Raw genomic sequence first — 16,168 nt, 5'->3', positions numbered from 1 at the left:
AATTTAAATCCATCTACCTGTTCCTTCGAAAATAATGCACATGCTCCTCAGAGACTGTATATAGATGGATTCACCATGACATGTGACAAAGTCTCATGACGGTACACTCTACCTATGAAGCAATATATAGTAATAATTTTACAAAACGATGATAAACACTTGTGTATTGCATCAAGTTTGTAGAAATAATTCATTTCAATCATTTTCGTTTGTCTCGTTATGATGTTATCTTAGAAAATAGTTGTGGCGTTTAACTTATTTCGAAATATTTCGAGGTATATTAATACGTTATCGCTGCTGTATGTTAATTTGTTTTGCACCAACAGTCCCGTGTTTTGTTCCTAAATAAAAAAAAGCACTATACAACCGTGAAACAACAAATGAACAAAATATAAATATTTCTTTCGTGAATAAATATGCAGTTTGGATGCGTAATTATGGTGGCATATTTCTGCCAACCACTTAATCATTTTTTTTATGCAGACAGTTGTCTATAAAAATGTCACATATCCAGTTATCTAGTTATTACTAGGCATGTTGAAAAGTTGGTTTCCTCACGTGAAGAATTCTACACCCCCAACCTCCCCCACACACACCCACACATCCACAAGCGAGGTTTCGAACCCACATTGGTTTCGATTCTGTGAACTTAACCTATCGTCCACAGAAGCCCCTTCAATGAGGTAGAGGAGGACGGAACAGTGTCTTTTTTTAGATAAATGTTTACTGAAAAAATTCTAGTTATCATAAAATAAGTGACTTACTGACAAAAGCAATATATCTAGTCTACGTAAGTGAATATGTGGATGGCAGTAGTGGGCACTGGCAGGCAGTTTTATCCTGCGGATAACATGAAACTGTTTATTTGCCAGATAATTACTGAATAAGTGACATTTTAAAGAAAAGTTTCGGGATGAATTAGTGGATATGTGGATGGCAGAAATATGCCACCATACATAACAATTTGATTATGTCATACACTCCTCGGTTCACAAATGAGATGCGCGCATAATCACTGGTGATATTTCAGTGCGTTGCAAAATCTCAGAGAGGTCGGAAGTGGTCTAACCTTCTCCTGGTGATATAATATATCATTCCGTAGCTACGCGGTAGTTACAAAAGCAAAATTATATATATATTAATACGCGGTAGTAATAATAATAAATTGAATGATATTTAGTACAAGTTTTCCACAACGTGCTTGCGGAAATAAAACAAAAATAAATTTTTATTATCGGTAACGCGTTTAATCGATAAATTTGTATAACCAGTCACATACATGTGCTGAAAAGACAATCAAAGTGGTAACAAAAACACGCCAACTAAATCATTGTCGGGTAAAGCTTCCGCTGGAAGTAATAAAGGGTCTTCTGGGTGTGTGTACGGGAGTGTGGTGGAGTCTCAACCTAAACGGGACAGTAGCTGCGACAGTACGTCTTCCGCTAAGAATCCCGAGCTGAATTTAGCCCAGTTCACAGCGGAAATGGCCGGTATAATGAAAGAAATGAGAAACAGCCAAAATCAACTGTCTCAGCGAGTAGAATCCATTGTCGAGAGATAGTTTGACTTATGATTATAATATTTCTGGGGTCAATGGTGATTATGAAGCTCAGCAGTTTTGTAATATAGGTGATGACAGTTTTGGTATGCCCTGTTCTGTCCCGTCTGCATTGCCGTCAGATCATGAGGATAGTTCATGTGACCAAGGGCTGTTCAAAGGTCTCCTAAACAAATTCAAACAATTGGAAGAAACAGATAATGAGGTGAATGAGGATTAAGCCTCGTTTATCAACGAAAGTCTACTTGCACCGGTCTCATCAAAACCTCTGTAAATCCGCAAATATGGTCTGATATAAAACCTTGGACTCAAACTGCAGATGTCAAAATGCAAAATATTCAATTAGCTATTGTGAAAGGGGCAATAAATTTCAAAAAATGATGGACAAAACTGCCAATTCTGGTGCTAGTAAGGTCCTGGAGTGGGGTTCAGATGCACTAGGCATATTTGGTCATGCTCATAAGTTGATAAACGTACGTCGAAAAGAAATGCAACAGGCAGATTTAGACAGTAGATATTAACAGTTGTGTTCAGCAAGTGTTCCATTTACAGACAAGTTGTATGGAGACGATGTCTGTAAAATGTGAAAGAGATTCGTGATATGAGTCGTGTTAGTAAAGAGTTATTTGTTATTTCGAGGAAATAGGAGAGGTCGTCCTTACCCTCAAGGACCATATGGCAATTTTCGTGGCAGAGGCCGTGGTCGTGATGGAAGGTGCCATCAACGGCTAACAAGTAGCTATGGTCACATGGCATCTTTGGACATCAGACACGCTTATTATTCAGTGCCAATAGCTGAAGACAAGCAAAATGTACTAAAATTCTGTTGGAAGGGAAATCTGTTTCAGTATGTCTGCCTCCCAAAAGGTATTTGCTGTGCTGCCTTACTATTTACAAACTTGTTGAAACCGGTGTATGCAGGTTTGAGGAAGGAAGGGCATAAAAATAGTGGATATATTGATGATTCAATCTTGGTTGCGCTACAATTTTAGAGCTGTAAGAAAAATATAGATGATCCAGTGAAATTGAAGAATTAGGGTTTATTAAACATGATAAAATCTGTTTTAGTGCCAACACACCAAAAAATGACTTACTTAGGCAATGATACTGATTCTGTTAAAACGACTGTCAAATTACCACAAGAAAAAGTAAGGAAATTGGTACTTGCTTGCTCAAGGGTGTGTTATAAAAATAACACGAAAATAGCTCAAACATTAGGGTTAATGGTGTCCGCTTTCTCTGCAGTTGAATATGGACCACTTTCTTTATAGAAATATAGAACGTGAAAAAAATAGCAGCTTTAAAACTTGTTAAAGGTAATTTTGATGCAAACATGTCCATCTCGGATGCTATGAAGCAAGATCTTTTATGGTAGATTGAAAACTTGCATTTGCAAAAAAAAAAAGAAATTTATCATGGGAACCCTGAAATGACTATAACATCAGATTCGTCCCTTTATGATGAGGACTGTAATGAAGAAAAAGTCCAAACTGAGGGTTAGCGGATGAGTCTGGAAAACATACCAAATATCTGGAGTTAAAAGCAGTCTATTTTGCTTTAAAATCCTTCTGCAAAACTAAAAGAAATATACATTTCATGATACAAGATGGGCCGGTGGTCTAGTGGTAATACGCTTGACTATCAATTCAGAAGTCCGGGATTCGAATCCCGGTCCAGGCACTGGAAATTTCTGAGGTACTCTTTAGTGTCTCCCACCTAACTAAGAGGCCTGTACTGGTTTTTCCAAGGAAAGATGGCGTCGCGTGTATCGTTGCTATACACCGGGCACGTTAAAGAACCAGACTGTCTATTCGCAAAGAGCTAGGCTAATCAAGTTAGCCGGACAGGCCTGTATCTAAAAATATCTCTATCTGTTTTTGGGGCTTTATCTCACTCTGTCCCTCTGGTCAGATCGCTTTGTGTCTTTACTAGTAGAGGATGAATTTTGCGCCCTGTGTGGCTGCGTTTGCTATATGTAATGCGCCTTTGAACGTGTTTATCATGAAAAGGGCGCTATATAAATCTGGTAAAATGATAATAAATGTGACAACACGTCAGTTGTTTCCTAACTCAAAAGGAGGAGTAAAATCAGCTGATATGAATGATCTAGCTAGAACTATTTGGTTGTGGTGTACAAGTAGGGACATTTGGTTGTCGGCAATCCATGTTTCTGGCGTACAGAATATAGCTGATCATAGTTCACGAATACGAGGGACATTCAGTATGTAATGCAATTACGCTCATAGATAAACAACAAACAATTAAACTACCAAAATCTTTAATGATTTCCTTCAAAGTATTCTCCACCAACTTTAATACAAGTTTTCAGGCGTTTAATCCAGTTCTGAAATGACTTTTGATAGTCTTGTTTGGGTACACTCTTGAGGAACTGATGCACTGCAGACCCGACGGCATTCCTGGACTTGTAGCGACGACCAGCAAGAAACCTTGTCAGACGTAAAAACAGGAAAAAGTCACACGGTGCTAAATCTGGCGAATACGGTGGGTGAGGAAGCACATTGACCTTTTCCGTTTCCAAAAATTGCTTAACAGCGTGGGCCTTGTGTGCTGGAGCGTTGTCGTGCAGCAGGCAAACATTACGAAAACCTGTTGCTGGGCGACGTTTATTATAAAACTTCTCAACTTTGCGCAATATCCTTGCCTTATAGTTTGTCCACTGACCGTTCGACCTTTACATACCGGAATAGCTGCCACAACACCCTGCGGGCTATAGAAAATAGCATACATAATCTTATTTGCACTCTCAGTTCTCTTTGCAATACAAGGCCTACGAGCATGTTTTGTTGCCCGTATTTTATTGTTTACTTTGCGATGGGAATCAAAGTAATGTTCCCACGTTTCGTCACTAGTACAGATGTCAGCAAAGTTTCTCGAGTCGTATTTGGGGTACATTTTCAGAAGTTGTTTAGCATTTTGTACACGGTGGCGTTTTTCTTTGTCGGTCAGCAAATGGGGGACCAAGCGAGCTGAAATCCGTTGTACTTGAAGATGCCTCCTCAGAATTAAATGAACTGACCCTGTTGAAATCCCTGTCATTCTAGCTATGTCCTCAACTGTATATCGGGATCTTGTTTCACAACATCATTGACTTTAGCTATGTTCCTTTTTGTCACAACTGAACATGGCCGTCCACATTTCTTGGCATCTTCAATTGACTCCGCTTTTAGATTTTTTAATCTACCTGGTTATTGTGGAATAGGAAATTTCATTATGTCCATAAACAGCACACAATTCATTAAAAATATCCTTCGGACATAAACCCTGTTTATAGCGCATTTGAATGTAGTTTCGAATTTGAACACTTTTCAGTGAACGTTTTCCTACCATTTTAACAAAGTGTATACGAGTAGGACTTTTCAAATACAAAAAGATGTATTAAAATGAACGGTATATATACATGTATGGTATCATTGTAAAGGCGATGCAACAAATTTCATTTCATGTAAATTTCTTCATATTGACGTGCAACATAAAGAAAAACGAGAACCAGTTGCATTACATACTGAATGCCCCTCGTATTCAATGACAATGTGGAATGGATGCTTGATAAGTCAATTTTTCAGAACATTTTGTCCTACTGGGGAACTCCAGAGATTGCCATGTTTGCCAGTGGAGCTAATAGACAGTTGAAAAGGTTTGCTTCATGGCGTCCGGACCCTGAGGCTAAAATTATTGATGGTATGAAAAAAAATTGTCTAATATCTATTTCTATGCTTTTCCACCTTTCAGTTTGGTAGGCAGATGTTTGCAGAAGGTACTGCAGGACAGAGCGGAGTGGGAAACGCAGAACTATTATTCAGTATTAATGAATTTGTAGACCACCCGGTGATGCTCCCTCAAAGAAACAGTCGGTCAATAGTGAACACCAACAAAATACATCCACTAATGGAAAAATTACGTCTGATAGCTTGTCGACTATCAGGAGATCTTTCAAAAGTAAAACCATTTCAGTTCAGTGTACCAAAATTATACTCGCATCGTGGAGACAAGGTTCGAAAAAAAAAACAATAGAGAGTTGGAGATTTCAACCTTCGCCTTCCCCTTCAACGTCTCCTGTGAAGTTAACGTATGAAGTTGAAGTTCGATTAAAATTCCTTGAGATTTCAAACTTTAGAATGAACCTTACTTCTTTTAATCCGCCCATTCAATTTATTTGTAATTATGATCGTTTTTCTCGTGCATTTTGATATCAATTGTCCGAAAGTGCAGGACTTTTACAAGAGGTTTTAGAAATGAAAATTAAATAAAAACATTTCAATTAACATAATCATCGCATGGATATTAGTGCGAATACAAAAAGAAAATATATATAAAATGATGTCAGTATACAATGCACGATTGTAAATCATGCATGAAAGGAAATAAAAATCATAATCATATCAACGTATTCTATTGATGATGGTGTTCTTGAAAGATATTACAGATACTATTTTTTAAACAAAAACATGAGACATCAAATACAACAAATGCATTTCTCGATATACTTTGAAGTTAAGTTAAATATATGAGATAAAGCAAACACAAAAGGCTGTTGACTAGTATTTCATAGTTTTTCTTAAAGTTTTTTTTTACTTTGAATTGGTACTTTGTACATCGAATTCCTTAAAAGACGCGTTTTACTTGTAGACTTTTCCTGTTGAAAATCTAACCTTTTAAAAGATATGTTGATAACACGAGCCAATATACACAATTTATGGATACATTTAACAAGCGATTTGAAACAAATGTAAGATACTTTCATGATATCATACGTTTCGGCATCATGACACCCAGTTTGACTCTGTATAAGGCCAAACTCTCAGACAGCACAATATAATCGTGCCAAGTCACCATGTGTCTAGCGAAACAGTCAAGAACTGTTAGGTGGAGACGAAAATTGTCGCACAAAATAACATGTGGGCATATACACGTATTTGTTTGAATATACTATTTCATAAGTAAGGCATGTGCAGATCAAGGAATTATGGTTAGAGGGACACCAACTTTAAAGAGGGGGGTCACCCATTCAGGGTGGTGGGGGGTAGTCACATCGAGTTTCAAGACCGATTTTCTTTGTAAAATCTAAGAATTAAAGGGGGAATGACCCACAATGCCCCTCTGCCATGCTCTGGGTCCGTGCATGTAAAGAATGGAGTTATCCCATACGGCTAACAGGAGACCTCTCGCATCATGATATATAGATCTTAAATTGTCTGATACTTCAGAAAAAAAATCCGTTTTACTAGTACCATTTTATGTTTATAATTAAAACGCAATTGTCTTATTAAGTGTCCGGCAGAAACGGATTGATTCTATTTGGAAGTTAAAATAAAATGTTCCACCAAATGATAATCGCGCGTTATCATTCATTTTTCAAGTAAAAGGACTGTCATGCCATGTGCCTCTATCCAGATTTCAGACTTTGATGCCGAGTATGTGGACAGAGTAAATGTACAAACACTGAAGTTTTGACTTTCGTGATATCACATCTTCGGACGTTCAAAACTTCTTCTTACGACAAAAAGGCCCATCTGGTATAATCAATACCGCCTGAGGACACAAATATGCCGTAGAAGTTAAAGTTTGAACAAAATCTCAAAGTTTCTCAAAATCAGTTGATAACTTCATACTTCCAGATTCAATTCAATGTATTTAGTTAAAATCATTACCCAAACAAAACTTCAATATTCTTATACTTATTGATAGTGTTTCGCATCAAATTTAGTCCAGTTATACATATGGATAATCGAATAACTTAATAAGCAGAAATCCTGAAACTAAGCTTTTTATTTCACATAGTAATAAAGCGAAGTCTTAGGCTGACTTGAAATTACATGGAAAACTTTAGTAGCAACGTCTGATATAAATAAAATACACGCATATCGGTGACGTTTTACCCCAAATATATATGAGAGACGTTGAAGGGGAAGGCGAAGGTTGAAATCTCAAACCCTCTAATATGTGTCATATATCAACCGTTGGACCAGAGTCTGTAATGACAGACAGATTGATTCAGTTCAGACAGATGTAAATTTATTTTATTAGATTTTCTTACAAGTTTTTATGAAAGCGGATGTGGTTATAGTGCTATTAATACAGCACGTAGTACTCTTTCTGTTATAGGTATTATAAAAGATGGATTTTCAATTGGATCTTATCCAATAGTAATAAGGTACATGGAAGGTATTTTTAACCTTCGTCCTACAGCTCCAAAGTATTGTGAAACATGGGACATACCCTAAGTGTTGACTTACTTGAAAAAGTTATCTCCAGTTAGTAAACTTTCGCTGAAATTATTGACTCTTTAATTGTGTATGCTAGCCGAGTTCAGTCTATATATTTACTTAGTATTAAAAACATGAGGAAGTATTATTCTTCATATGTGTTGTACTATTGTGGGTTATTGAAACAGACACGTGCAGGGGTTGAAATCTTACTCTCCAGATAGGAGGCTTTGTGAAGTTTTTGTGCTTAAGGAATATCTTAGGAGAACAAAGACAGTTCGAGAAGGAAAACATGTTTGTTTATAAGTTACATTAAACCACACATGCTGTCACAAGACATACAATAAGTAGATGGCTGCGAAAAGTTATGACAAATTCCGGTATAGACTTCAAAATGTTTAAAAGCCATAGTATAAGAAGTGCCAGTATTTCAAAAGCCAAGCTGAACTTTGTGCCTATTGAAGATACAATAAAAACAGTAAGACTTTCCAAGGCGGTGCCCCACTGTGTTCCTTTGTTTGTTGGTTTTGTCCTCGTGTGTTGGCTTTGTGTGCGTGTGCGTGTGTGTGTGTGTGTGTGTGTGTGTGTGTGGCATGCAGGTCTGCGCGCTGTGGATTTCGTTTTGGGGAGGTTGCGTTTTTGGTGCATGACATTCCTGTTTGATATTTGTCATTGTCTTTTTTCCGCTCATTTCTATGACAAACAAATACAGAAGACTACATACAGTAATGCAGTTCTGGAATGTTAAGGTAAATTCTTTACGGAATGAATTTCATATTACATTTTAAGCACATGATTGGTATATGTGTTTTTCCTTTGCAAACAAAATGGCTTTGAAATCTCATTTGTGAACAGAGGAGTGTATGACGTAATAAAATCCCAAAATAAACGAGACTTACTTCCGAGGGATCTACTTTCCAGATTATATTTACTTCACAACAGCGGGTGTTAAGTGTAGTGTGGCGGCCGAAAAAAGTCGCCCCGACTTCATCTCAGTGTTGTTATATTTTCTATATTTTCTGGTCCTTCGGGATCATTGATTTCAATTCATTTAGATTTGAAAATTAAATACTGCTTTTCAAAGCCGGGGCTAGGAGGCATGGGCAGTGTTGCATTTTCCATTACTGCTCATGAACAGACTAAATCAAACCGAGTCTGCAATTTTCACTGTTTGCATTGTTCTCGGTGCTCCCGAGGGATCTACTTTTCCAGATTATATTGCCTTGGAGTTGAAGTTTTGTTTTAATTTTATATAGTCATACACTTCGAAGGTGATCAAATGCCCACCCACATGGTGTATCCTCTCCTTTTTTCCTTGTATTTAGTTGTTGGAATTTTATCGAGGGGACTTTTTGCAAAGCTAGATTTTGAACTTTGAAGACTGAAGTATCAACAGTGATTATGCGCACGCATCTCATTTGATCACCTTCGAAGTGTATGACTACATAAAATCCCAACCAAACTTCAACTTAACCAAGGTAGGTCTCGTTTATTTGGTGGATTATATGCGGACTATAGGAACACATTTATTATCTCGATTCTAACTACGCAAGCACTTTGCACTTAACTGTAAAACTACATTATAGCCTGTTACAAATTGCATAACAGCCTTTCGACGTGGCAAAGTGCCTGTGAGTAAAATAATCAAATCCAAGGTTTTGTTATTCAAGCCCCTTAACATATGTGTAGCATCACATTATAACACAATTTATTATTGTCGTCAAGACAATGGGAATGAAAACGAAAATAGGTATGATTTAACATTGGCAATGTTTGTCAGAACTGTGTTGACCTTAAATAAGACAGAACTTTCTCCTTTCTGGCATATTAAATTTTGTTGTGTCTAAGGATATGTCAGTAAAATACCACCACCTTTGAAATGTATTGTCTATTTACCTTTGAATTTCATACTGTACATGTTTTCCCAGATGATTGCTAAAACATATAAAATCAAACCTCCAAATAGTTCCACTTCACACAGAACTAAAGGCGGTGGCATATTTTCTTTAAGTTTGATTTCCACTATCTTGCCAATAATTGGTCTCACACAATTTACATTCATAACAATTTCTCTGTCGGCACCGACTCTGTGTTGATAGCAGACCTCATAGTTATTGGTAGTGTTTCCTATTTCTACAGAAAAGCCTTGGAAATTTGCTACAATAAAATAGGCATATAATTACCGATCAAATGTCAACAGTTTGATCCTAGCAGTAAATATTGCTTTATGATATTCAAATAGCAAAATGAAAGAAATGCTGTTTCCATAATAAAGAAATATGAATACCACATGATATGAAAATATGTTGTTAAAGGTGTTACAGAACCCTTTCCGCCCGTATCAGCCGAGCCTGATGACATTAATGCGAAAAGACAGTAGTCTGTTTATCACCAGACTCGCTTGGCTGCGGTCTATGCTTCCATATATATTCCATATGCTTGTTATATATTTAATTCCCAGGCTTTAAATTATTGATTTGATTTATAGATATATAACCTTTATCTGAGTCCCGAATCTTGATGACTAATCCAACGATATAAAACTCCGTCGATAATTCAAGACGCCATGATTGTTGTGATGGGTCACCGGGTCGTCCATAAAGGTTTGTACTGCTGCATGTGTTCACATCTCCATCAATTGCTTTGTTTGCCCAGTGGGCTTTGTATTGCGTTCTATAATTCTGTCCAGTACCAATGGATGCGGTTACAAGATTCCCTAAAATAATAAATTTTTACTTTATGACACGTGTATTTCCTGAAATCGAAACTTTTCAAACTTTAAGATGTTTGCTGTGATTCCAAAAAGAGAAACGAATCATTCAGGGTAAACTATACAAGTACTACATTTTAGAACAAATTATAAATTTAATTGAAAATCAATGAACTTTATAAGGTATAATGTGATACTATTACCAATTATTCTCTCATTAAACTATGTAATGATAATGTATTTCAATAACGTGTGATTTTATTGTTACTTTATTTTATGGCTAGATATTAAATACTTGATTTTATCATAATAAAACGTCAGAAAAAAGCAACAGCTAGATACATTTGCGTCATGTAATAATTTAATACGAACGGTATTGGCATCCTGGTCCCATCCATCCGAACAAACAACCATCAGGACACTCGCCCGTTACAACGTCACACTGTACATTGTCCTTACAGTTACATCTATATTTACAGTCTGGTCCAAAACCCTTGATTACAGGATGTACTGTATCTGGACAACCTACGTAAAATAATAATACATATTACATACTCGTTTCTATTCCACGTTAGGTTACAACTGTACCGGAAACGTCAATACATGTATTTTTTCATACACTGACGCCTGAATTTCATAACTGGTGCGTGACGTAACCGTATGTGTGTCGTTGCATTAGTTTTTCTTTTAGTTCAGTATTGTCAATCTTATTCAGGTGATTGAACAAATTCATATTACTGACAAACATGTATACGTGCAGATACGTTTGTAATAAAAAGATTCGGATGCACTCGTTCTTTAGCTGAATAATATTATATGCTCCTAATGTCGCGCAATATGTCCGCTGCAGAACTACTGCATATTTCCCGATACACAGCTAATAACCTATAAGTATTAAAATGCCCTTCCATGCAAACCATTTACTTAAAAAGTAATTTTACCATATTATGTTTTCTAAAAGGGAATTTTTGAACTGCGCTGACAACTTTGACATTTGTGTTATCTTTTTGTACTGTATTAAATATAGTTTGCATGCTTGGGGGAATAGTGTCACAGAATTTCCATATCCGCCTTTAAATTGATTTTATGCCCTTGATAATATATATGCAGATATACAGTCGAAACCACAGAAAGGTAATAAAATGGAAACATCATTCGACTTTGATCCTACATATAGTGAATGTTGTAAAAACTTCATATAGGAATAACATCTGTTGTAAGTCTTGTTAAAATTGATGATGACTGTGTAGATAATTTATTACTTTTCTCTTATGCTACCTATAAACACTTTGATCAATGTGATTTCAAAAATTGGTTAATCTACCTTGTAAAATTTATAAAGAAGACGCAAGCCCTTGCAGACATTAGCAATAAAATATCAGAAAATCGTTATGCCACCTAAAAATTTATACTTTTTTACCTTTATATAATAAAGCTGTTTTAACCAGTATAAGAAGCCTTATAGACGGTGATTTACATAAACATGTAATGGTTTTAACCCGCTATCTTTGATATGTATGATATTGCACATATTATCACATGTAATAAAATATTACATCCCCTTTAGACTGCAATATGTATGACAATTTATATTAACTAACAGTGAAAACTATCACTGTAAGTGTATGGAGCTACGTAAGTTATGGTAACGGATTAAATAGATATTAACATGAATATTACGGTATTGAGTGTACCGGAGTTAAGCAGGCCCTGATTTGTTGTCAAAAAGTCATGTTACATTATGAAGCTATGTAAGAAGTTTGCAATAATTAAACAACCGTGAAAAATATGCCCAAAATTTATGTTAAAATTGCCAACATATTAATTTCCATCGATTCTGGCACAAAGTGTGTTATGACATTGAAACAATAGTAAAGTGAGTGAAAGTGATTGTTAGATATTGTTAAAAAGCAGAAAAAAATGTTGATTTTCTCCTTAATTTGAAAACGGTTTACAATTTATCTAATTTTTTATTGGGGTGTTATGCGCAAATTATATATCAATAAGTTGTACAACTGGCAACTTTTAAGGTACCCGCATTTCGTGTTGAGAGAGAAAAGGCTAAGAAAACAAAGATTTTCTAAAATGTGAATGTGTCGCCTTAATAATATATTCATATAAACTTTTCTGGTAGCACACTCCGATTGCCAGAACAACCATAACTTTTTAATATTTTTTTTTATTAATAACTGAATCAATTGAACAGATACCGGCATTGTCAAAGGAAAGATATATTGGGAAGTACATGTATCTGCAAACTTTTCGAACAAAATTGATGGCATTTTTTCAAAATGAAGTATCTATGTATGACATTGGAAATTCCACTTTTCGATTGTCAACCTATGGGTGAAGTTCACAGTTTAATTGGCATAGGGTTATATCTACGCCAGGATTTGTCAAATGCATGTTTAAATGTTTATCATAGATGATTCTTAAATGTTTTGTATTTAGATCCAGCTTGAATGCCCTTACTTCAAAAAGAGAGACCGCTCATTTCTTTCACCACAGAGTCATTATATGACAAGCTTTGGAAGCATATTTCAAAGAGTACGTGTAACATTTATACATCGTACAATGTACAAAATCAAAACCATGCCATCTGCAACGTTTCGCGAGTTCGTATTATTATTGTTAAATATACATGCATAAAGTACCAAAAAAATGACACTAAACTGTTTCATCTGACATGAAAATTGGACAGAGCTTTGTCTTAATATGACCTAAGACTAAAATATCTAAATGAAATAAATTCCAAGTTTCCATTCATCTAGTTCTAATAGGGTTTTTATAACAGTAGCTTGATCTGGGATGCTGTATTACGCTTGAGTGGATATATTAGATCGGATCTGATATAATGACCCTTTATCATATACCCCTATCTTTTTGTTTGTTGTTTTGTTATCGAATGAAACTTCAACGTTAATCCCTGAGTGTGCGCTATTTATAGCACTGTGTCAGGTCATGCACATCAAATGAAAGTAGTCCGGCAACACACAATGCAAAAGGTATAGTACGGATTTTTAGGCCTGTTCGTATTTACTGTGAAATACAAGTTGTATTTGACAGAATTTATATAGGTATATAATAAAATAGGGTTATCATAATAGTAGCTCGATCTGGGATGCTGTATTCAGCTCGAGTGGAGTTTGCTAGACTGGATCTCACGAGGCGCGTAAGCGCCGAGTGTGATCCGACCTTGCAAAATCCACGAGAGCCAAATACAAAATCCCAGATCTAGCTACTGTTGTAATGACCCTTTTATTATATAACTCCACCTTTTAGTTTGTTGTTTTGATATCGAACGGAATCTTCAGTGTTTAGGAATGAGTGAGATTTTTCTATGCGCTTTTTATAGAACTGTGTCAGGTCATACATGCCAAATGAAAGTAGTCAGACAACATACAATACAAAAGGTACAATACGGAATTTATTTCTGCCTTTTCACATTTACTTGAGAAATACTAGAAGTATTTTTGACAGAATTTGTATAGGTAAATAATAATCTGTTTTATCATTGTTTGCAATTTATTCATTACTCATTCAACGTTACGTGTATGGGTAATTTTCCTTTTAAAATATTCTTTTTTAACAAATCTGACATTTTCAGTACGAACACAGCTTTTGACAATAACCAAAAATAAACATAAATTTTGTTAAAATAATTTCACAAATGGTCAAAGTATATTTGTTGTCCTTGACTGTGTTGCCAATTAAACAATCCCATATGGCCTTACTATGGAAACAAAAATCCTATTTCCTCAAGAGTCTGTCTGTGACATTAGCAATATTCTGTGACATGTTTTGAAGAATACAATAATTCTACAAAAAAAACAACAATAACTAGATTTAGAATAGAGTATAAACAATTGAAATTTTGTGAGCCTTGTCCTTTACACATGAAGATACATTTTTTTCAATGATTTCAGAATATAGTTTTCATTATTCCAAATATATCTTGGTTTAGCAATCAAATAATATAGTAAGGGAGATAATAAAACTTGCTAAAGCTGTCAAATTGTTTCAAACTTTCGCAAATAAACACAAATATCATTTTCCTGTGCAGTCTTTTTATTACGGTTATTACATTTTACATTTACACTGTATGTTGAAAATGGCTTTGATATAATTTCCAGATACTATCTAACTAATCTTCTAATTATTCAAATACTCTGCTACAAAAAGGGTAGGTTGTCATTCTAAAAAGTTACACACACATTTATGACATGTCAATAATCATATATGTTAAATTACATCGTCGTTGTCTGTATAACATTATCGGTATAGATAAATCACAATCATTTGATTTAACCTTTACCTTGCTATATTTTTAAAATGGACTGATCCATCATTCAATTGGGTAGTACCACATACTATTCAGAGGGGTGTTTACTGAAAATTTACTGACTGAATAGCGCATAGTGCAGACAATGATCAACCTTCACGACCGCAAAGGCAAAATCACATGCCGTCAGCAGGCTAAAGGTTAAATCCGTAAGGTCAATTTCCGATAACCGTTACTGCATAATTTATCTTTTTTTGTAAGTGTTATATATGAATTTAAAAGTAAGATCACTTTCACTGACATGGCTTTTTGTATAATTATGATATTGGTAGACTGTTTGTCAATGAAACCAAGTTATCGAGTCTTCACTATTGTCAATGGAATATATAGTTCTACTTACGGCAAGTGATACTTTGTATCCAGTATATGAAAGTTAAAAGTCTACTATATTGAATATTTTCCATAATGATGTGCTCATAACATTGATAATGAAAAAACTTAATTGCTTGTACTGAAAGTGCTTTCCGGACATCAAGGGCAATGCTAGACATAAGATCCGTTTTGAAGTGATTTATAACTCATCAAGCAGAAGCTTTGTATACGCATAAGGAAGGTAAATAAACAATTTGGGCTATGTAAATGCACAATTAATGTACAGTTTTATGCTTGATTCGCATTCAGTATACAAACAATATGAACGTGGGACATGTTTATCATACCTCAAATATATTGCGGTATAATTGATTAAGAGTTACTCAAATTTTACAGAGAACGTCGGCATTAGTTTTCTGATCAACGTTATAGAATGCCTCAGCAAATATTGATCAGCCCATCTGGTTAAGACTTGTCACATATTCATTTATATCTGTTAGTAATCAAATTATTACTATATATTTAGAAAACTGACCGTACCGCAAGTTTAGGAGAAGTCAAAAATTAAAAACAACATACAAAATAACATGCTGTTATTTCATTGATATCTAATCTAATCAAAATGTTCAGAACAAAAACAAACCATAAAACTCCTAGTTAATGGTTTCTTTTGCATTTTATGTTCAAAATCACCTTAAAACAAGACTGATTTATTAAGACATTATAGCCTATTGATACAATAAATGTCATGTATACACAGTAAAGTGTGGCTCTTGTATAACTTCCAGACAGGTTTCAGGCATGGTGTTTCCACCGATACTTATTTATCTCACTGATTATATCCGTTTTCAAATAGACAAAGGTTATCTTGTTGGCATGGTTCTTTTGGATCTCCAAAAGGCATTTAATACAGTAAATCATTCCGTTCTCTTAATGAAAATGAAAGCTATAGGTCTCTCTGCAACTTCCATACAATGGTTTTCTTCTTATCTTTCAGACAGACACCAACTAATGGGGCTCTC

The 16,168-nt window shown here is 35.2% G+C and overlaps 1 protein-coding gene across 3 annotated transcripts in view; it reads right to left on the bottom strand.

The window, feature by feature from the left end:
* LOC128556838 (uncharacterized) overlaps positions 1 to 16,168 on the bottom strand; it is a 40,283-nt gene that overhangs the window by 19,161 nt on the left and 4,954 nt on the right. For all 3 annotated transcript variants that reach the window (XM_053542534.1, XM_053542535.1, XM_053542536.1), the window contains exons 2-4: positions 10,865 to 11,017; positions 10,280 to 10,498; positions 9,739 to 9,939 (exon numbers count right to left, since the gene is read on the bottom strand). In XM_053542534.1, the coding sequence (XP_053398509.1) occupies positions 9,739 to 9,939; positions 10,280 to 10,498; positions 10,865 to 10,886 (442 nt within the window). In that variant the 5' untranslated portion in view covers positions 10,887 to 11,017. The remainder of the gene's footprint in view (positions 1 to 9,738; positions 9,940 to 10,279; positions 10,499 to 10,864; positions 11,018 to 16,168) is intronic.

The sequence above is a fragment of the Mercenaria mercenaria genome, chromosome 5, assembly GCF_021730395.1.
Source record: "Mercenaria mercenaria strain notata chromosome 5, MADL_Memer_1, whole genome shotgun sequence".
NCBI lineage: Eukaryota > Metazoa > Mollusca > Bivalvia > Venerida > Veneridae > Mercenaria > Mercenaria mercenaria.
This window is presented reverse-complemented; position numbering and strand designations above follow the sequence as displayed.